This window comes from Chlorocebus sabaeus, chromosome 17 (assembly GCF_047675955.1).
Source record: "Chlorocebus sabaeus isolate Y175 chromosome 17, mChlSab1.0.hap1, whole genome shotgun sequence".
Lineage (NCBI taxonomy): Eukaryota > Metazoa > Chordata > Mammalia > Primates > Cercopithecidae > Chlorocebus > Chlorocebus sabaeus.
In genome coordinates, this window is record NC_132920.1 from 25,628,620 (window position 1) to 25,651,630 (window position 23,011).

At 40.5% G+C, this 23,011-nt stretch overlaps 1 protein-coding gene across 1 annotated transcript in view; it reads left to right on the plus strand.

The window, feature by feature from the left end:
• SCGN (secretagogin, EF-hand calcium binding protein) overlaps nt 1-6,274 on the plus strand; it is a 50,148-nt gene extending 43,874 nt beyond the window's left edge. Inside the window, exon 11 of the mRNA XM_007973519.3 lies at nt 5,601-6,274. Coding sequence (XP_007971710.3) covers nt 5,601-5,729 — 129 coding nt within the window. The 3' untranslated portion in view covers nt 5,730-6,274. The remainder of the gene's footprint in view (nt 1-5,600) is intronic.
• The last annotated feature ends 16,737 nt before the right edge of the window (nt 6,275-23,011 follow it).

The window sequence follows — 23,011 nt, forward strand, 5'->3', positions numbered from 1 at the left end:
ACTCTGTTGTCAAGGCTGGAGTGCAATGGTGTGATCTCGGCTCACTGCAACCTCCACCTCCTGGGTTCATGTGATTCTCCTGCCTCAGCCTCCTGAATATCTGGGAATCACAGGTGCACGCCACCACACCCAGCTAATTTTCATAATTTCAGTAGAGATGGTGTTTCACCATGTTGTCCAGACTTGTCTCAAATTCCTGACCTCAAGTGATCTGCCCACCTTGGCCTCCCAAAGTGCTGGTATTACAGGTGTGAGCCACTCTGCCTGGCCTACAAGACTTTTTAACAATCCGTAGCTCACTCAGAGCAGCATAAAAATCAACACAAGAATCCACAACTTAAATTAGAAAGTAGAATGGCAAGAAATTCAAGATCTCCCAAGAGAAGGTATAAATGTGAACAGTAACATCGGAAGCCAAATAAATTGGCTGCCTGGAAGTGATGGGAGTTCCTGCCCACAGGCTTCCCTAAAGTTCTTTCTTTTCCTTGATGGACACCCCATTTGCTTTTTCTCTGCTATTGACAGGAAAATGGTTGGCAAGAGGGGACAATACCTCTTGTTATTGATAGATTCAATAAAGGATTGAATCTAACATGTGCCTCTCTAAAGAGCTAGCCCTTCGCAAAAATGTTTCTTTTCACTTTTAAATTGTAAAAATGATACATGTGTCATAGAGAAATCAGAAAACAGAAACCAGAAAAAACAGAAGCATAACTTCTATGTTCTAACAGACTGACTGTGAACTGACTTCTCTCCTATGTATGTTTTTATATGGTTGAGATTATAGTGAATAATAGACTTACAATATAATAGTATATTATATGTAATATAGAGTATACTATATATAGCCTATTATAGAATAATAGTAATAGTCATTCAGTAACCACATAATATTTCACCTATGGTTAGATCATAATTTACTTAAACGTTCCCCTATTACTAATACTTTAGATGGTGTCCCATGTCTGTGATTCAAAACAATAATGCAATAATATCTTTGTGCAAAAATCTTTCTCTATATTTGGCCTTGTCCCAGGAATAAAATTACTAAATCAAGTGGTTTGCATGCTTTAAAATTCCTGGGATCCATTGTCAAGTTTTAGCAAACATCTGAAGAAAGAGCAAGTGTGTTTTCCCATTTCGTTCTTCAATGTCATTTCCTCCAACCTGACTTTTCTTCCCCTTACTACCCAGAAGGTTGATGACTTCATTTTGACCTAGCTTTGTCTATCAAGGAAGATAGCATTCTGGTATATATAGTATATGTTTTCACACTATTAAGTTAGGGACTTAACATGCTGCCATCTCTTGAGTGATGAAAAACTGAAAAGAGAGGATAGGTGGCAAGGAGAAGAAAATGTAATCCCAAAGAGTGAATATCTAACAAAAGAATGTCTGGGGTGGTGGGAACTGGTGATGAGAAGAAAGTTGGAAGATTGAAGAGGTTCTTCCTGGAGCTTCTCAAATTACAACACTGCTAGGAGACTTCCCAGTATCTGAGCAGACATTTCCATTTGCCTAGTAAAGTGATCCTAAAGGAACACCAATATAATTTCTTATTTTCATTTTAAAAAGCAATGGCAGGTGATCATTTGTAAACAAGCTGAGGCTTGTTGGTAGAGACCTGGACAGATACCTTAAGCAATAATATCTTAACTTCTGCCTGTCGCCTCAATGTTTTCAAACACCACCGTGGCCAATAAATAGTAAACTGGAGACCGAAAACATGTTGTAATTTTGCATGGTTAGAGAATAAGGTTCTGGTTAATTAAATATTTTGATTGATAGAGAATTATTTTAAGTGGATTACAATAAAATGCACTTACCATCAGTGAAACTCTAATTCAGTTCCTCTAGTGGTCAGAATATGGTCCAGCGTTGGAGTCACGGTGACTCTAAGATAGAGATTTGTGGAGTGCTGGTTAACAGAAGGCTTGGATATGAACTTTAATTATTTTAAGAGAATTGGAATGCACAGGAAAGGGTAGTTGTATGACAAAAACAGGAAGGCTGCATTTGAGAATAGTCATTCACTAATTTCATAGATATAATTGAGTATCTACTAAGGGCAAGAATTGGGAAGAGAAGGCCAGACCCAAAGGTCCCCCAACTGCCAGGATTAAAGGGAGACAGGTCAGCATTTTTCAATCAATTTTATCTCAGATCCACTCTCACACTGTCCTATGAGATGAATGAGGAAAAAATTACACTTTTACATGAAAGGTTATGATGCAGTGTAGTGATGAAAAATATACACTTTGGGACCTGTCTGCCTGGATTTGTATCTTGGTTCTGACATGGCTCAGCTGTGTGACAGTGGGCAAGTTAATGAACCTCTCTGTGCTTTAGTTTACTCATCTATGAATTAATGATGAAAGTAGATACAACCTCCTAGGGTTGTTCTGAAGATTAGAGTTAATGTATTTAGAGCTTTTACCTCAGGAACCTATCTGCAATTATATTAGTCACTTGTTATAAAAACTCTTGTTAAGACTGAGGCTCCAAGGGTTTCTGGTGATGTGTCTTCAGTGATACGAGCATTTTTTGAGCTGTGGCATTTAGGTCTCCTGACTCATATTGAGTTGTTCAATATTAAAAACATAACTCAAAAGGTCTGAAGGAACTTCCCTTACATACATCTGCATTCATTCCCACATCCCCTAACACACATACATTCATACACCAAAAATATTTTCCACTCAATGGAAGGAAATAATTACTATGCTGGGAAACAAAGCCCATTATTCTTCAATTACAAAACAAAACAAAAACAAACTTAGAATAGTTTGAATGAGGTAAATACATTGGCAAATTAATTCACACTAATGTGTAAATGACTACCACTTGAGTATTTTTCTAATCTTGGGATTTGCCAAAAGGATCCTGGGGCCATTTAGTGGAGAAAAGTTTTAGCAACAAGTCACTGAAGATGGTGAAAAGCAAAAATTCCCACATTGCACTGTACCACAAATGAACTCCCACCAGGGGGGTCTCAGAATGCAGCCTGTTTTCAGGACCTCTGAGCCCCATTTCCTCGGGCCACATCTATACTTGCCTGGTACTGGCAGAGAACTACAAGAGAACCTATTGACAGGTCGAGCTACATTGTGGCCTCAGAGTCTAATCATTCAGGGCACTCTCCACAGAAGAGTGAAGTTGATCAAATTTATCTTCTGGTCCCAGACTTTCAGCTCCTGATATCTCTCTGAACACCAGCCCTACTCCAGTGTTTATTATTCCTGCTCTGCCATCTGCTCCCAATTTCTTTTGCTGTTTCCTCCTTCCTCCTATTTAAAAACTGCTATCAATAATAGATTTGGTGTCAGTCATTTGCCCCATTGGACAGTGCAAATTAACGAGTCTTAATGTGGCTCGCTAGTTAAGGGACAATTTGTTTTTCCCCTACTGATGACGTTTTTAGTGATTTTGTTTTTGGAAACGAAAAAAACCTTGGGGCAGGGTTGGGTAATGGAGAGTGCTTCCCAGAGCCCCTGAAATCAAACCTGCGGGTGGCTGCCTTCTCTGTTCACTCATAAAACTACTCCAGTAATCAAGGGGCTTGGAAATTTGACTAAATTTGTTTTTTGTTTTTTTCTCTCTGTATACTGACTTTTAAATTTAGATTTGTGAACACAAGTTTTCTGAAAAGGAATTTGGTGGAAAGGCTTTATTCCCGTTAATAGTTTGAAAATGGGGCTGGGCATGATGGCTCATGCCTCTAATCCCAGCACTTTGGGAGGCCGAGGCCGGCATATCATCTCAGGTTGGGAGTTTGAGACCAGCCTGGCCAACATAGTGAAACCCCATCTCTATGGAAAAAATACAAAGTTAGCCGGGTGTGGTGGTGGGCACCTGTAATCCCGGCTAATTGGGAGGCTGAGGCAGGAGAATCGCTTGAACCTGGGAGGTGGAGGTTGGAGGTTGCAGTGAGCTGAGATTAGCCACTGCACTCCAGCCTTGGTGACAAGAGTGAAACTCCGTCTCAAAAAAAAAAAAAAAAAAAAGAAAAAAGAAAAAACGGGAAAATGGAGGACACACTTTTCAGTGTAAACCAGGGTGCAGAGAACAAAAGGGGGTTTGAATCTTACAGTCAGTGCCCACCCAGGTTTCCAGCGAGTTCTGTTTATGCAAATAAAGGATTCAAACTTGCTTAGTTCCAATTGGTTGTTGGAGCTGAGTTCTGATTGGTCAATAGAGCTGAGCCCTGAGTGGTTAATTTAACTGAGTTCTGATTGGTCGGTTCAGATGAGCTCTGAAAGCCCCCAAAAGAAAAAGGTGCTGGTTTTCAGGGAACTTGAGTAAGCTGTCATCTCTAGTCAAAAAAGGACCACTTGGATCTATTTTAAATTTAGAGCCAGTGCACAGTGGCTCATGCCTGTAATCCTAGCACTTTGGGAGGCCAAGGTGGGCGGATCACCTGGGGTCAGGAGTTCAAGAGCAGCCTGGCCAACATGGTGAAACTGTGTCTCTACTAAAATACAAAAATTAGCCGGGCATGATGGCTGGTGACTGTAATTCCAGCTACTTGGGAAGCTGAGAGGGGAGAATCGCTTGAACCCGGGAGACCGTGGTTGCAGTGAGCCGAGATCACTGCCACTGCACTCCAGCCTGGGCGGCTGAGACTCCGTCTTAAAAAAAAAAAAAAAAAAAAAATTTAGGGCCAGTGAGCCACGTGAGATCCATTTTGAACGATGGGCTCTTTGATTTTGACGTTTATTCATAGTTGCATCAGCACTCATGTAGTTTCTTTAGGCCAGCCTTTTCTCCACAAGAATGGTATGAAATTTTGCAATGAGCACTCAATTGGAATCAGAGGACTATTGAGGACTATCTCCAATTGTCAGAGGACTGTTGGACTATTCTTGGGCTCAAAAATGCTGCCACAACTTTCCAGTTTGGCAGGAAGCTTAAGCTTTCTCTGCACCTCTGTTTCCTAATCTGTAAAAGAGGTGGAATTATTTACTTCCCAGCATTATTGTGAAGCTTAAATGAAGTAACCTGTGGAGAATCAATTTGTTAAAGCATTCCTCACTTTTGCAGGCCTTTGAGCTTGAAGTAAAAAACTTTTCCTAGCTAACATGTGTCATATTTCTAGCTAACATGCTTTCTTGCCCCCTAACATATCCCTTGGAGTAAATGTTACATCCCTAGCTCAACCACCTGTTTTAGATTTATATTCAGTATAACCATTTTTTTTTTTTAAATCACAGGCACAAAAATCTCCTACAGGGAGATAATGAAATGTGTCTTCTCTCATCAGTGCAGCAAGGCAGAAATTTATGATTATAATTCTCTACTTTGAGGCAACGTATCTTTACTATGCTTGCTAATAAGGCAGTGTTTCTCCAAGAACTGCAGGGAAGTGATGTGGAAGTAAAGGTTTTTTGGCCTGAAGGGACATGTTGAGAAATGAAACTGTTGGCAGAAAACTTATCCTTGGCAGCATTTGGTGGGATGAGGTGATAGACTCATTCCCTCACTCCCCGTGGCCTGTCTCCTCCAAGGCAGGACACCCTGAGCTTAGAGTGCATCAGAGAGGGTGTTAAAGGGTGGGAACACCATTGGCTTGCCTGTTAACATGTTGCTTTTGTCGCCCTCAGCCCAGCATCAGCGGGGTGGACCTTGATAAGTTCCGCGAGATTCTCTTGCGTCACTGCGATGTGAACAAGGATGGAAAAATTCAGAAGTCTGAGCTGGCTTTGTGTCTTGGGCTGAAAATCAACCCATAATCCCAAACTGCTTTGCCTTTTGCTCTTACTGTGTTTCTGTGCTCTTGCTGGTAGAATTGTATCTGTGCATTGCTGTTGGGGACACAGTGGGCAAACTCACAAATGGTGTGCTATTATTGGGCAAGAGGAGGGACGCTAGGGCCTTCCTTCCACCGGCATGATCTATCCCTGCCTCACCGTGCAGTGTCTGTGTTGTTTTCGCCTTGACCCTGGGCTTTCCTATCCTCCCAAAGAGTCAGCTCCCCTGTTACATGGCTCTGCCTGTCCTTCCCTGATCACCAGGGGGACAAGGGCAGTTGAGTGCATTCATTTTGTGCTTTTCTTGTGGGCTTTCTGCTGAGTCTGAATGGTGTGTAGCGTTCATGGCAATTCTGTAACTTCAACATAGATTTTTTTAGTGTGTGTGGAAATAAATCTGCAATTGGAAACAAAAATGTACTGGTAATTGCTTTTGTCCTGTGACCTTTGAAATGTTGTAGCTGGTGGTTTGACTAACAAACCCCTGACGTAATGGAGAAGAGTAGAGAAGGAGAGGGAAGGGCAATATCTTAAAAGAAATCCATACCACCAATCCTTCTATAGTTCTCACATGCCCTCACTAGGACTGACTTCCTGGTGAGCTGGCATTAAAGTGAGAGCTGCCAATAATCACTTTTTATTGGAAGGAGGAGACCAGAACACTCATCCTGGACTGGGTTTTGTTCTTAAGTGCTTGGTGAGCTCACATGGCTAGGCAGGTAGAAATAGAGAAGAAATATGAAGAAAATGTTTCCCAGGTAACCCAGGCTCCCCTCTCCATCCCTTCCTTTTCCAACAGTGCTGTCCAGCAAATCTGGGACCACGGCAGCCTTCTTCTAGGTACCTGATGTCTCTCATGGGTGCCTCTGCATGCTCCTGGCCCCAACATGTGCCCTGCTTTCTTCTCTCCTGGAACTCTGATGCCATCCCCATGGAAAGGAGACTGCTGGGGCAAGGGCAGAGTTTCTGTGGGGCAGGCCCCACTTTCCTTTACTGTCTTCACCCTTTATTTTTCATGACACCCCTACCTTATACTAGACTGTGCAGTAATTTCAGGCTTTGTGAAGTGTTATAGATAATTCACAAAAATTAGTGTAGAACAGTGTATTTAGAGCTGTTCATAACCCAAGAATTCTGTTTACAGGGATTCCCTTCATTACACACCCTTTTCGTAACTTGATTTTCTTCCCCTCAGGTCTCCCTTACCTCCAACATATAATTCATATTAAGAACTACTATTTACTAAGTGCTTTCTATGTGCCAGGTACTTCTAGGTGCTTTCTATACCTTAAATAATTTAGTCTTCACCAAATCCCTGTGAGATAGGTACTATCATGATACTCAGAGATGAAGAAACCGAGGTAGATAGAAGCTAAACAACATGTTCGTTATCACAGGTCTTACAAATGGGAAGTCAGGGAGTCTGACTCTGGAACCCCATGCTCCTAACCACCATTTTATTATTTATTTATTTATTTATTTATTTATTTATTTATTTTTTTAAGAGATGGGCTTTCACCATGTTGCCCAGGCTGGTCTCAAACTCCTGGGCTCAAGTGATCCACTCGCCTCAGCTTCTGAAAGTGCTGGGATTACAGGCATGAACCACCATGCCCGGCCAACAACAGACAATTTTCATGCACCTTTCAGGAAGCCTTGGCCCCTTTCTGCAGGTTTTTTCTCACACTGGGATCTGCCACACCTCCCAGAAGGACAATTCTCCAAGTCTGGGTCATTCAGCCTGGAGTACACTTTGTGGGAGCTTAAAGAGAGTTCAGGAAGCACCACAGGGTGAGCCACACATGCCAGATTCTTCTGTTGATTGTCCAAATGGTGAGCTAACTGTGCACACATACACCCTTGACAGGACAAACAACTATTTTCAGAATTGACACCGCCTGAACCCACAAAGAGGAAAAGACATTCTCTATTTCCACGACATCACATTATTCTGCAGTGATTAATTCCTCTTAATCTCCTGTTTTCTTGTTGTGTTTTAAATAACAGAAGAAGCCTTTTATTTTAACATAGTTGAATTTATTTTATATTTATTTAACGCAACATACTTTATGTTTGGTTTGAGAAAACCCACTCTATATGTCACAAATGCATTCTCTTCCACTATCACTTTTTTAAACTTTAAAATAATTGTAGTCATAGATACATATGTGCGTGTGTTTTTAGCACACCAATTGCCATTTAACCATTTTTAGGTGTATAATTCAGTGACACTAATTACATTTACGATCTTGTGCAATGATTACCACTATGTCTAAAGTTTACTCATTACCCCAGACAGAAACTCTGTACCCACTAAACAATAACTCCCAATTTCCCTCTTCTCCATTCTCTGTTAAGCTCTAATCTGTGTTGTCTATATGAATTCACCTATTCTAAATATTTTATATAAGTTGAATCATATATTTGTCCTTTTTTGTCTGTTTGCTTTACTAAACATTGTAATTTCATGATTTATCCATGTTGTAGCACATATCAGAATGTCATTCCTTTTTATGGCTGAATTATTTTCCATTGCATGAGTAGTCTATATTTTGTTTATTTATTTGCCTGTTGATTGACACTTGGTTTGTTTCCACCCTTTGGTTATTGTAAATAATGCTACAAGGAACATTGTCATATGAACATCTGCGTCCCTGTTTTCAATTCTTTTGTGTATATACGTAGGAGTGGAACTGGTGGTTCATATATTAATTCTATGTTTATCTTTTTGAAGAAATGCCAAACTGTTTTCCATATAGCTGCAACATTTTACATTCCCACTAGCAACGTATGAAGGCTCTAATTTTAATCTCCTATTCCTAAATAGAGCTTTTATGGAACTGGCAAAAATCAGAACTGGACCCAAGGCTGAGACACATCCATGTAATTTATGATTCTTCCTTTAGCTACATGAAGAGAATCTTTCAGGTTTGCTGCTCCTGCAATGGGTGTACTGCATTCTTAGCTAAGGATGTGCATCCTCCTCAGTGTCTACCTAGTGGTGGCTGAGTGGAGGATAAGGGTGGGAAGGGACGTTTTATTCTTTTAGGAATAACTTGTTCAGATCCATTGAAAGAAGCTATATACCTTGAGCACCAGCAAGCTTTCAGTCATGGCACATAGCTGAGACTCTATCAGAAGCCCTCAGGTTTCCTGCTCTATTACAATCTTAAGTTGATGAAGACCTTTCCAAGCATGCAAAGAAAGAGCTGGTGAAGATCTTTGAATAGCAAGAGGGTGGGTTTGTTCCATGTGAGGAATGAGTTAACTATATCCTATAATGTAGGTGCTGGTGGATTCATTTATGGATGACCAAGGAAGATAAACGGACTTAGGTTTTTGTTGAAAAACCAGAGGCAGATCGGAGAGCTGAAGTAGAGGCTTCTTGTAGGCAGAAGTCTCTTATCAGAGCCCATGTAGTATGTATTTGATGGGTTGGGAAAAAGTGGAATGACATCCAGAAAGCTGTGCTTTGGTCCAAAGATGTGTGTTCATCCATTCATTCAACAAATACCTATTAAGAATGAATGAAGCCTTCTTCAATTGGTCAGGCCCTCAGACATACCACTCCCTCCCCTGAATTATGATCCCAGGTAGTCACTGTCCTACTCATCTGCCAACTATACCTCCAAATAGTGTTAATTTATATTTATGGATACTTTTCTTCTTAAGTGGATTGTAAAGTTATTGATACCAAGGAATTGTGTCTTGCAGTCCTTTGTATATCAAGCATTTTAGTTGTAATCAAGAATGCTGTTGACAGTGGTGGTGGTGATGATGGTGTTGGTGGACTAAGAATCTACTGCACAACATAGTTGGGGATTGGGCAGTGCTTAATGTAATCTTTTACTGGGTCTACATGATTATAAAGCAAAATAAAAATGTAATCATATTTGCTGCATAGTGTAGCCTAAAATAAATAGTTAAGTGATAGATCTCAATCACTCATTTTCGTAAAATTTCAGTAAAATTGGTGTGGGTATCCAGCTTTACTTTATCTCTTGATATTGCAATTTCTGGTCAATTCAGCCCCAAATTCTATAACACCCAGTAGCTGGAGTGGACTTAATATAACACAAGTAACGGACTTTCTGATTAAACCTGGACAAAGCTTGGTGTAAAAACAACTTCAGAGGCCCTACTGCCAGACCCATAAGCTTCTGTTTTGCTTCTTGATTGCTTATTTGTTTATAAGTTCTTGAAGGCAAAAGCTTATAGGTTTTTATTTTAGCAATAGTTAGCTTACTTTTGCTTTATGAGAGTTAGGGATACTTATAGCCATAACCTCCTCTATGAGACTTTTAGGACAATGTTGAGTTTCTAACTATAATAACCAACAGTCACAACCTGGGAGATAAACTGCCGCTTCTGCCTTCTCAAGGACCTTCTCTCTTCATTCCCTCCAGGGTTAAAGGAACTAATTATTTTGACTGTGGACCTTCCCTTGTTTTTCTTAACATTCTGGGCCATCTTAGCCTCCCTGACTCCTTCCACTGACATCAATCAGTTCCACTCTCCTCTGCTCCCACAATCCCTCCACCCTCGCTCCTCTCTCTGCAGTGACTTCACAGCTCCCTAGTCTCTCTTCTTGATCTTTTTCTAGTCTCTTCTTTCCACCTCCCACTTCATCCCTTTTGCCCTTGACCAATTAAAATGTACCCTTTCTTCTTGGATCTTCTTAAGTCCCAAGTTTTCCATAAATCTGCTCCACTCTCCACTATCTCTTTTCACCCAATTTCTATTATTCTTTAATTAATATCCATAATTTAATCATAATTCTCCTGTAGTTGCTGTATCTGTGGGGCTCTGTCACCTCCAACAAGGTGAAAACCTTCCAGTAAGATCTGAAACCCTTGTTTTAGACTTTGGTAGCAACTCCATCTGGCCCTGCCAGACCACTATATGAGTATATATCTCCTAGCACAGTTACCAGCACGGATGAGAAACTTTCATCACCGAGCGATGGAGAAAGCCTTGCCTCTGAGGCTGGTTCCCTGGTATTTATTTCTGATTCTGACTTTTGCTAGCTGTATAGCCTGGGGACAATCAACAAATCTCTCTATATATCCATTTCCTTATCTGAAAAATAATACTGACTTCCAGTGAAAATGATGCTGTATGTTCAGGATTTGAGAAAGCATCTCCCTGGGCCACCACTCCAAATGCATAGCACTGTCGGAATCAGCGATAAGAAATAATTAAAAAAAATAAGACTCACAAATAAGACGAGACTTTTCCTGTAGGATAAAGCAGAGCCTGAGGTCTTGCTGGGCTCCAGATTCTGAGGCAAGAAGGAGCAGCAGCAGGCACCAGGAAGGTCCCTGAGCAGGGAGAAAGGAGTGGGTCTCATTGCTCAAAACCAGGGGTTGGAGATGGACTTCACAGGCATGAAAAGAGGCTGGAAAAGCTGAGTGGCGCTGCTGGGCCAAAGGCTTATGAGTGCCTCAAACCTAGGGAGCTGGACCTGTGCCAAGTCACCCACTACACCATTATGCAACCTCTAATATCCACAGTATTTTTAGAGGGAAGGAGTCATAGGCCCCCAGTGCAAAATGTAGGTTTTTAGCTATGGCCCTAAGAGGCCAATCTTATGTAAGCACCAAACTACCTGACAAGAACTTAGAAGAGACAGAGAGAGAAAAGAGAAATAGACAGAGAAATAGAAAGAGAAAGAGAAAGAAAGAGATCATTATTCACATAAGCCTGCAAACTTTAATTCTAAAGTTCATAAGGTTAGAAACAGAACTATCAGCAATCCTTCTTCTGAGTATATGCCCAAAATAGAAGAAATCACCATCTTGTAAAGATATCTCACCCTGATGTTCATTGCAGCATTATTCACAGTAGCCAAGATATGGAAACAATCTAAATGTCCATTGACAGGTTAATGAATAAAGAAAATGTGGTATATACATTTAGCCTTAAAAAGGAAGGAGAGCCTGCCATTTGCCACAACATGAATGGACCTGGAGGACATTATGCTAAGTGAATTAAACCTGGCACAAAAAAAATACTGCATGATCTCACTTACATGTGGAATATTTGGGGTTTTGTAAAAAAGAGCTCAAATACACAGAGATAGAGGATGAAACAGTTGGGGGGTGAGGAGGGGAGGGCACAGGCAGTGGAGAGATGTAGGTCAAAGGATATAAAATAGCAGGTATGCTAGGATGAACAAATTTTGAGATATAATGTACAACATGAGGACTAAAGTTAATAAAATTGTATTGTATTAGGATTTTATGTTATATAAATAGGTTTTACCTGCTCTTGTCACAAAAAATAACGATGTGAGATGATATGTTAATCTGCTTCATTATAGCAACTATTTTACTATCTATATGTGTCCCGTAACATCATGTTGTAAGACCCAAATATACGCAATACAATTTATTTTAAAAATAAATAAAACAAAAAGTTTTTAAGGTCATTCGGGAAAAAGCTCATGAGAAAAGCTAATGCTGAAGAGATTATTACAAAATCAATATTCAGGGAGTAAACAAATGAAATAAAAACAATACAGCCATATAAAAATACCTTTAAAATAGATATGTTTGTGTTTGCTAAAATATATGTAACTTATGTTTATAAAGGAATCTGTAATTTACTTGCCTCCAGGAAGAGGCACTGGGTGACAGAGTAGGAAGGAGACTTCGTGGAATATTCTTTGTACCTTTTGAATTTTGAACCATATGAATGTATCATCTACTTAACCAAATATATAAATATAAAATTTAATAATTATAATACCAGTATATGTTTGCTTAGAACCCTTACAATAATAAAGGTATAATAATTAAAACAATTATTTAAAAACAGGCAGAATGAAATATAAACAAGTGGACATAAATAAGAACCCATTAAAATCATGAAAATAAAATATATAATTACTGAAATAATATTAGCACAAGAAATAACTTTTGACCGGTCACAGTTGGAATCAGTGAATACACATATTGCAGATAATTCACATAGGAAGACACAGAGACACACTAGATAAAAATTAAAAAGAAGATAATTGTTTTTAGAGTCGACAACATATGTCTATAGCAATTACAAAGAGAATAAAAATAGTGGATCAATACAACTTGAAGAGATAACAGTTGAGTTTCCAGAAATGAAGACATGAATCCTCCAAATGTGAATACATAGTGAATTCTAAACCTGGTAAATAAAAATAAACCCACACCAGAAACTTTACATTGAAAATGTAGAAAATAAAGGCTAAAGAAACCTCAAAAGCTGAGAAAAATGAGAAAATTATGTACTAAATAATAACTACATTGCCAGTCGATTCTTATCAGCAAAGCCAGATAATAAATGGACAGCGGAGTATTTCCACGTAAGAAAGGAAAATAACTGTTTATCTAAAATGTTACCTATCTAAACTATCATTCAAAATTAGGATGAAAGACTTTACATAGACAAATATTTTGAGGGTTTTACTCAACTTCCACCATATATTCTTATTAAGAACTAGATAAGGCTATATTTAAGCAGAAAACTAAATCCAAAAGGAAGTGTGGGATGCATAGAGTATGGAAATTGATTTTAAAATATTTAAACCTTAAAATGGACAGAGATTTGGCTAAAAATTGATTTGTAAGGATGTTCACTATAGTACCAGCTATAACATATGAAAGTATAGAAACAACCCAATAGTGCTACTCCAACCTTTGTAGCACTTCATTTGTATTAAAAATCTGGACTTTTAAAACAGCTGGTGTTTTCTTTTTCTTTTGAGACAGAGCCTTGCTCTGTCGCCCAGGCTGGAGTGCAGTGGCCCGATCTCGGCTCACTTCAACCTCCACCTCCCGGGTTCAAGTGAGTCTCCGGTCTCAGCCTCCTGCGTAGCTCGGATTAGAGGTGTCCGCCATAGTTTTGTATTTTTTAGTAGAGACAGGGCTTCTCCATTGTTGGCCAGGCTGGTCTCGAACTCTTCACCTCAAGTGATCTGCCCGCCTCTGGAAGCGCTGGGAGGATAGGCGTGAGCCACCACGCCCGGCCTAAATAGCTGTCTTTCACGTATTACATAATACTCTCAGAAACTGTCTTTGTGGCCTGTTATTTTCCTGGGAGTAGAGGTTAAAATATTTTTCTTTAAAAAGATGGCCAAGGTATAGTGTTGAAAAGGAGCAGCTCCCTGGTCCTTCTGGCAGGGAATGCGATGAAGTGGCCTGCTTCTTCAGTGCCCCGCTGCTTAATTCTCTAGGGGAGTACACAGAGGGTCAGGTTGTGGAACTCACTGCCTAGAGAATTAATGTTTACAACTCCTGAAGCCCCAGCCGACTTGTTACAGGTCCCTGTAGTTTGTCTTGTCTATAGGCGGTGTTAAACAGCTATGTTAAACAGCTCAATTAAGCTCTCCACCTTAAAGACAGAGCAGTTTCTCTCAAATTCTTGATTTGGTGTACGCGTAGGTGGGCTTGGAGAATGAGTGCAAAGTTTTGACAACGCAGCATAAATACAATGTCGTAGACTGGAATGGTAAAGCTCTCCCCTGGCGCTAAACGCCCGTTGAGCAATCTGGGTTCTACTGGTTGCTCTGAACAAACTCCGCCTCTTTCTAACCAAGCAGATAACTTCGCGGTGGCGTACTGGTACCCGTTTTTGCGTTGCCCCAGCACATTACTTCTCCGAATGAACGCCTGTCTAAGTGTGCACGCACTACGGGCTCGGGGGTTTTTTATAGGCACATGATGGGGGCGTGGCAGGCCAAGAAGGTCTTGGGAAATGCAACATTTGGTCATGGGAAAAACAATGCCTGTTCTCACCTAGGTCCGTGGGCACAGGCTGGGGGCGGGGGCGGGGGCGGGGGACACCTAGCCAAGGACCACGCCCTCCTCTACCCTGCGCTTCTCTTTTCACTTCGGTATCATTTAAAGGGACCATGCGCTTTCCTTCCATACCAGTATTACGCAACTCAAAAAAGTACAATGACATTTTAAGATCATTAAGAGTACAAACAAAAAGTTACTAAAAGTGGACAGGAATGAATGAGGAATTATACCCAAAGTAAAGCTCAGATTATTCACTATTTTAGAAGTAGCATTCCAGCAATTTAGAGATACTCTTTAGGAAAAAGAAATGGGTCTATCTTGACTCTATTCCGTTATGTTAAATTAGAAAGAAAAGGCCAGGTGCGGTGGATCACGCCTGTAATCCCAGCACTTGGGGAGGCCGAGGCGGGCGGATCACGAGGTCAGGATATCGAGACCATCCTGGCTAGCACGGTGAAACGCCGTCTTTACTAAAAATACAAGAAATTAGCCGGGCGTGGTGGCACGTACCTGTAATTCCAGCTACTCGGGAGCCTGAGGCAGGAGAATCGCTTGAACCAGGGAGGCGGAGGTTGCAGTGAGACGAGATCGTGCCAGCCACTGCACTCCAGCCTGGGCAACAGAGCGAGATTCCGTCTCAAAAAAAAAAAAAAAAAAAAAAAAATTACAAGGAAAAACTCCCAATTGTCTGTGGAGATTGACAATGGAGATGCAAGAACGTTGAGGGTTGGGTGGGGCTGACCTTCAAAAAACCTGATGCATTTTGTGGTATTTCTTCTGCTGTGATTCGTCCTCTTCCATTATCCATCTTTATCTTGTCATAATAATCTATCTATCTATTATCTTCCTTTAAATATAGAATTAGTGCTTGCCTAATTGGCTTTCCTGGAATCTAACTAGTTTTAAACATTTTCTCAACTTAATTTTTTGTATGTAAAAATGAAGATGGCGTTTGCAACAGAGTTGAGGTAATCATTTTCACAGGGAAATCATTTCCAGGGATTTATAACTGTATTCACTAATTTGTTAGAGCATGAAATGATAAACTCCATTTTTTTTCCTTTGCACTCCAGATTACAGTCAAGGGAACATCTTTCTTCTCATACCATCATAAAAAGAGACACAATAGCCAACGGCTTGCCTGGCATCTAGTGCTTACCTATTACCAGAAAAACTTCATGGTAGTGAAAATATGATCCTTCACTACTAATTTGACTTCATTATTTGCAATCAACAGGATCAAAGCCAACACTTTGGCACAATTTCTTTTGCTAGAAGTTTAAGAAAGGTCGCTGGGTTTTTATTTATGGCAATCTCCTTTGATGTTTATTCAAATAGTTCTAATGACTAAAATTTTCAAGTTTTTTGGCTGTCAGATTGATGTTTCTCGGAATAAATCACTGTGTATGAGTGGTCCACAAGGCTGATCAATTTTAAATGGGCAGCACTTGGTAATTGGTATTGCCTGGTGAGTTAACATCTAGTGAGACTATCTGATATATAGAGAATCTTCTTCTACGAGGGGCTGGAAACTTCCCTCTGACAAACACAGTGTGGTGGAAGAGTTATTGAACCTGGGGTCTGGAATCCTGAATGTGAATTCCAGCTTAAGCCATTTTCTCTTGGACAAAGTCACCTGACTCTCCCAGGATTACATTGCTTATGTAAAATGAAAGGCCAGACTGATTGATTTCTAAGGTTTCTTCCAATTCTAACTACATTCTTGATTACAACACATGTTGAAGAATTAATAACCTGATGGAAAAGTACGCCAATATTTTCATTTTGTACTTTAGTTATAGATATTATTGTTTAAAACTACTTGCTAATAATTGTTGCCCTAAAGAAGATTCAGACCGGAAAGTAGCTTTTATGCACTAACATTCTTCACGGGGCCTGTATACATTAATAGGGCAGATGCAAGCCATTTGGACCAAACAAATCCATTCAAAGTTAGAAAAGATCTAGGATATTTCAGGTCAGAAAGAACATGTAACAGGAAAAAAAACCTACATAAATGAGAGGGAAAGTATATGAATCCAGTTAAATTTTTGAGCCCACCACTTACTGGCTATGTGCTATTGAAATCACCACTGCAAAACTGTAACTACCCTAAAGAAGATTCAGAGCTGAAAGTTACTTTTATGTACTAACATACTTAATGGGGCTTGTATACCTTAATACAGGTTTTATAGCAAAAGTTCCACCCAAGTTCCTTGTCAGGTCTGTTTATGCAAATAAAACATTCAAATTTGTTTAGTTCTGATTGGTTGATACAGCTGAACCCTCATTGGTCAATACAGATAATCCCTGATTGGTTGGTTCAGGTGAGCTCTGAAAATTCCAAAGTTGAACAGAGGTGTGGGTTTACTGGGAACTCAGAGTACTCCTTGTGATCTCTAGTTAGCAACTGGTCCTTGGCTCTATTTTAAATTCAGGTCCAGTTAACCACTTGGGATCCATCTTGAAGGACTGGCTTTTTCAGTTTCATATTTATTAATGACAACTTTGCATTTTTTAGTTACCTTGTTAATCAATTATGATCAGCTTGTCCAGGCACAGTGGTTCACGTCTGTAATCCCAGCACTTTGGGAGGCCGAGGCGAGTGGAACACCTGAGGTCAGGAGCTCAAGACCAGCCTGGCCAACATGGTGAAACTCCGTCTCTACTAATAATACAAAAATTAGCTGAGCGTGGTGGCGCATGCCTGTAATCCCAGCTATCCAGGAGGCTGAGGCAGGAGAATTGCTTGAACCAGGGAGGTGGAGGTTGTAGTGAGCTGAGATCACACCATTTCACTCCAGCCTGGGCGACAAGAGCGAAACCCCGTTTCCAAAAAACAAGAAATATTACCAGCTTGAATTCTCCCCATTGCACCCTGGGAGTTCATAGCCCTGGTCTGCAAGTCTCCCAGGTTGTTCCTAAGAACTTCGTCTGTGGAAAAGATATAGAATAAAGAAGAGGATTTGGGGGAAGATCAGAAGATCTTAGAGAACCAGGAGAGCAATCTGCACTCCTCACTGTCAACCAAAAAAAAATAAAAAATAAAATAAAATAAAATAAAATCCCTTAGCTAGAATAAGAAAGAAAGACCGAAAGGCCTATGGGTCCCAGAGCAGTGGAACTGGGCCTAGCTTCATAACAGAAACCCAGGGAAACAGCAAGCTGTTGGAGGGGAGACTGCCATGTGTCACATCAGGGTTCCCTGTGACCCAAGCATAGCAAAGAAAAATCTGAGAACAAATAGTCTCAAACAGCTCTTCTTCATCTGTCAAAATACAATGCCCATTTTTTTCTAGACAATGAAGCAAAATTTTACGCCCCTAGTTATTTGAGTGCAGATGGTAGCAAAATTGAGTTAGGGAATGTTGTACACAGTTGGGAAGAGGGAGAGGGAAGGATAGTTTGTGTGGAACCCTTTCTTGGTGCACACTTTGTATTTTTTTTTTTTTTTTATAAATCTGTGCCATTCTGACTCAGCACTGATTACTACATGCACAATGATAGCAATCCACAGGCAAGCGTTCATATTGCTAATGATACTGCTTTACAGAGTGATTATCTGAGAGCCATTCTCAGCTGCTGCATCAGGATTACAGCATTTGTGCAACCACAAATTAAGGCAGGGGTGAAAAAGCCAGCGCTTGTTCAGTCAAAAAGAGCTGGCAAAGAGGGCAGCCTGCAATTAGATTAAACATGTTTGTCACCAGGGGGCTGGCAGGCCTGGTTCACACGCTCAAGAGTTGGGGATGACCTTTAACAGATGTAGATTCTCGATATATAAACCCTTCAGTCCAAAGCAGATAAATGAACCAAGTTTTGTAGCTGGCTGCGTCACGTTTTTATCTCCATTTGAATAAGCGTTTTCTGGGCTTACTGTTGAGATACAACAAGTCATTGTTGAGATCTCTTAAAGGACCACACCAGCCAGCCCCATCAGTGATCTTATGCTTGGATATCCAGGGATCAGTTTAACCAAAATCATTCGTTTGTGCCAGTCCCTTCAACACTTTCTGAAAATTTTCCCTTTGGCTGTTTTGGATAAGAAAACTTCATTTTCAAATGTTTTGCCTAATATTTTTACTTTAACACGGGTACACAAAAAAGTCTTCCAGAGACAGAGAAGTGTCTGCTAGCAGTAGGACTGGGCTATTTGATATATTTCATGGAACTTCTCCCTCTCTACTTCCCATCCTGCCTTTATTAGGAAGCCAAAGAAAAAACTTGATTTTACAAAGCCTGATCCTTTAATTACTGACACACTCAGGTTCACAAAAATCCTAAATGGCTTTGTATTGGTCACAACTTTTATCTCCAGCAGATTTATAAACCACTGCAAGGCCATATCGCTAGCACTTAGCATACGCAAAAGTTTTAACCAGATATACTTCCTTATACGGGTTCTCTGTTCTAGCCTTAACTTGCCTGGAGCCTTCCTAACTCTTGGTGTGACCCTCAGTCTCCACTCTCTTTTCCACACTTGAAAACATTCTTCACCTTCAAGCACAGCTCAAAGCTCACTTCTTCCAGGAGGCAGTCCCTGATTAATCAGATGGAAGTGGTCACTTCCCCTCAAGAAATGAGACAGCTGCTCTATGAAGAAAAGAGCATTAGATTGAGAATCAGAAGGGCTGAACCCAAAACCCAGCTTTGCTAAGAACTCACTGAGGGACTGTATTAGTTTCCTAGAGTTTCCATAAGAAAGTATCACATACTAGGTGGCTTTAAAAAACAGAAATGTATCATTTTACAGTTCTGGAGGCTGGAAATCTGAAATTAAGGTGTTAGCAGGGCTGTTTCCTTCTGAGAGCTATGAGGGAGAATCTCTTTCACGTTTCTCTCTCAGCTTCTGGTGGTTTGCTGGCAATCTTTGGTGTTCCTTGGCTAGTAGAAGTGCTACCCTGATGTCTGCCTTCATCTTCACATGGCATTCCCTCTGTTTGCATGTCTGGCTCTGTATCCAAATTTCCTCTTTTTATAAGGACACTATTCATATTGGACTAGGGGCCCATCCTATGCCAGTATGACTTCATCTTAACTAATTACATTTGCAATGATCCTATTTACAAATAGGTCGTATTCTGAGGTACTGAAGGTTAGACTTCAGGATATGAATTTGGAGAGTATGCAATTCAACCCTTAACAGGGCCCACAGGAAAAAAAAAAAAATCCCTCTCAGTTTCCTGACCTGTAAAATAGAGGTAAAGTAGAAATAACTACTCACAGAATCCTTGGAAGGATTAGTGTAGGTAGTTACCTAGTTCTGTGGCTTAATGGATGCGTATGTTAGATTCTATATGCTATCGTTTTTATTTTCTGCTGTCTTATTATGCTTTTTACACCTATATATAAGTGGAAACAGAGAGGAGAGAAGACCCAAACATAACTGATGGCTCCTCCCTGGGGGAAGTGGGGACACCATAACGGCTTCCTTCAGTGAGGCACCAAGCTAGGCAAGGAGACAAGCTGTAAGCAAAGAGCTTACAGTCTGTTGGAGGGATTGTAGTGCCAGATGACCCAGCACAACTCATGAGTTAATGTTGGAAAGGTATAGTGGCCTTTCCCTCAGTTCTTTAGCTGCTGCCTGGGACACAGGATTTACTTCAGTGGAGTCAATTATGAGATGCTGCAAGAAGAGAAAGTGCTCTCCAAGTGAGTGTTTATTTTACTCAAAACTCCATTTTAAAATGCATGTTTGTGTAAAATGCCTGTACATTTCCTTTGGACCATCTGCTCTAGAAGTAATAGGTCAGTTTCAAGGGTGTTCTTTCCCAGCGGGTGTGGGGTCAGACTGACTCAGATCTTGTTCTCCTACACAGGCAGGGAGCCCAAAACTTGCCTCTGCTGTCCTTCTCTGAGAGTCTACCAATTGGCTTCCTTACTATTGTTGCACAACACTACACATAATTTTAAATTACATCCCCCACGATTTCTTTTAGAAGCTGCACAGAAGGACATCCATAAAATTAGCCCCACTAGGGTTCTTACTGTTTCATTAAATGTTTCTGGTAACTTTCTGATCTGATGGAACAGTCATAACTACAAATGTTATGCATTTTGGATACATGATATAGGCGTTTGCTTTCTTTTTAGAAAAACATGAAACTAGAAAGGGAGTGTATTGAGAACTGAGCTCCCTACCTGGCTGATGACAGAAGCAGGGGCGGTGGAGGAGACAGTAAGTGAGCTCCCAGGCATTCAGCTCACTCAGCCCCGTAGCCTCCTTTAGAGTGCTTTTCCATACTTGTGTCTTAAACAATGGGCACAAAGTGAATTCAGAATAGACACACAGTAGGTGCTTTTAAGCGTGATTCCATCTGCCTCTAGCTGTCGACATAAGGCCACACTAGAGTAATTTTGTGGCAAATTCTGAGTTTAGTTACAGAACTTTTGGGAAGGCAGGACTCAATAAGCAACCCCCCCCCAGAGGGGGATTATGATTTATATTTGCAAAGCACCAAATAAAGTTCACATAAACCTCATGAGCGATTCCTCCTTCCATGCTATAAAGTGGAGGCCAGAAACGTCAAGACTTTCCCCAGGCTCCTCAGGAAGAAAGAAGCAGAGCCAGGACTCACACAGGACTTCGGACTCAAAAGCCTTTTCTCTCATGAGCCACTGGCCATGTGCGGTGGGCAGAAGTGGCTCTTACTCTCTTCCGTAGCTAACCGCAGGAAACACCTCAGGGCTGAGGGAGGGGATGTGCTGAAGGGTCAGCAGGTGAAAGCTACCCTCACATAGGCCCATTCTGTAGGAAAGGGCAGAGCCCCTGTGCCCCAACATCTACCGCAGCAGAGGCCAGCACTTGAATACGAAGGGCTGAGGAAGTTACCAGCACTTCTTTCTGAAGCAAGCCTAAATTAAGGGATAGCAAACCCCAGGACGGAAACTCTTCTGGATTGCTCCATTAGCATGGAGACAGCCAGAGGGCATCCAGGGTGCTCTGCAACCTTGTGCTCACAGAGGTGGAGGTGCTGAAGGTTAGCTTACTCTAAACTGAAAAGGGATGTTCTCTGAACTTTCCTCACTCTTTCCCATCCCCAAACTCGCAGACGGTGAAAAGCCATAGTTCCACTATTAGACTGTAATCCCCTGCATGGCAAGATCTTTATATTTCATGGTATTTCCAGAAACTCAAATTGAATCCAACATAGAATAGGCTCTCAGCAAAGGAGTATTAATGATGACATTAGATTTCTCCAGATAGATAAAGATTACTCAACCCTGGCACTTTTAGCATTTGCGGGCAGATAATTTTTCGTTTTGGGGAGTTGTCCTATGTAAGGCCAGCATCCCTGGCCTTGACTATGAGATGCCGGACCTGCCGCTAGTTGTGACAACCAAAAATGCTTCCCAACATTGCCGAATGACCATTGGTAGCAAAATCAGCCTTGGTTGAGAATCACTGATTTAGATGAAGAAATGAACTAACACATCTGAGCCTGGGCTATGTGCCGGATGCTTTATTGATGTGATCTCAGTTTGATCTTCACAATAACCCTGTGAGGTAGGTGTTACCATGTACAGGTGAAGAGACTGAGTCACAGAGAGATTATGTAACTGGTTCAAAAACACTCAGCTTAGAAGTAGCAGAGCTGGATTCTGAAGTAGACATGTCTGATTCCTATGCTGACAAGAGGCAGAAATAACAATGGAAACAAGATCTGTACAGGCATTCGTGGGTGTTCTACAACTGCTGTTCACATAATCATCATTCTCATGTCTTTTTCAGTTTACTAAAAGGTTGAAGTCTGAATGTATATTTTAAGCACTGACTTCTGTTTTTTCTCCGTAGGACTATTAAATGCAGTATTCATAGTTTCACTGTATATTTTCTCCAGTGTCACTTCAGAAACGTATTAAAAGTCAGATATATTTTCACAGGGAATGACTACTGGGCTCCCCCTGGTGTTAGCTTTGATTATATTTGACTTCAAAGGAGCTCATGTGTGACTGCATTTCAAATTAATGAGCACTTTCTCTAAGAGTCAGTTTTAAAAATTCAACTGGCTCTCATTGACTATATTATAAAATTGTTTTATTCAGATTTTGCAAATATTATATTTAAGGGCCTAATATAACTTAAGTTTTATAATGTTACAAAACAACTAATTTGAATTTGTTGTTTAAATTATTTTTTATGGACCCAAAGAGACATTTCAGAATATGGGAGTAACTGGCAAAAACAAACATATACAGTCATGAGCCGCATAACAATGTTTTGCTCAATGCCAGACCACATATATAATGGTGGTCCCATATATTATAACACTATATATTTACTGTACCTTTTCTATGTTTAGATATTCAAATACTTACTATTATGTTACAGTTACCCACAGTGTTCACCACAGTAACATGCTGTACAGAAACCCAGGAGAAATAGGCTATACCCTATAGCCTAGGTACGTAACAGGCTCTACCATCTAAGTTTGTGTAAGTACACTTGATGTTAATACAACAAAATCAGCTAATGATAAATTT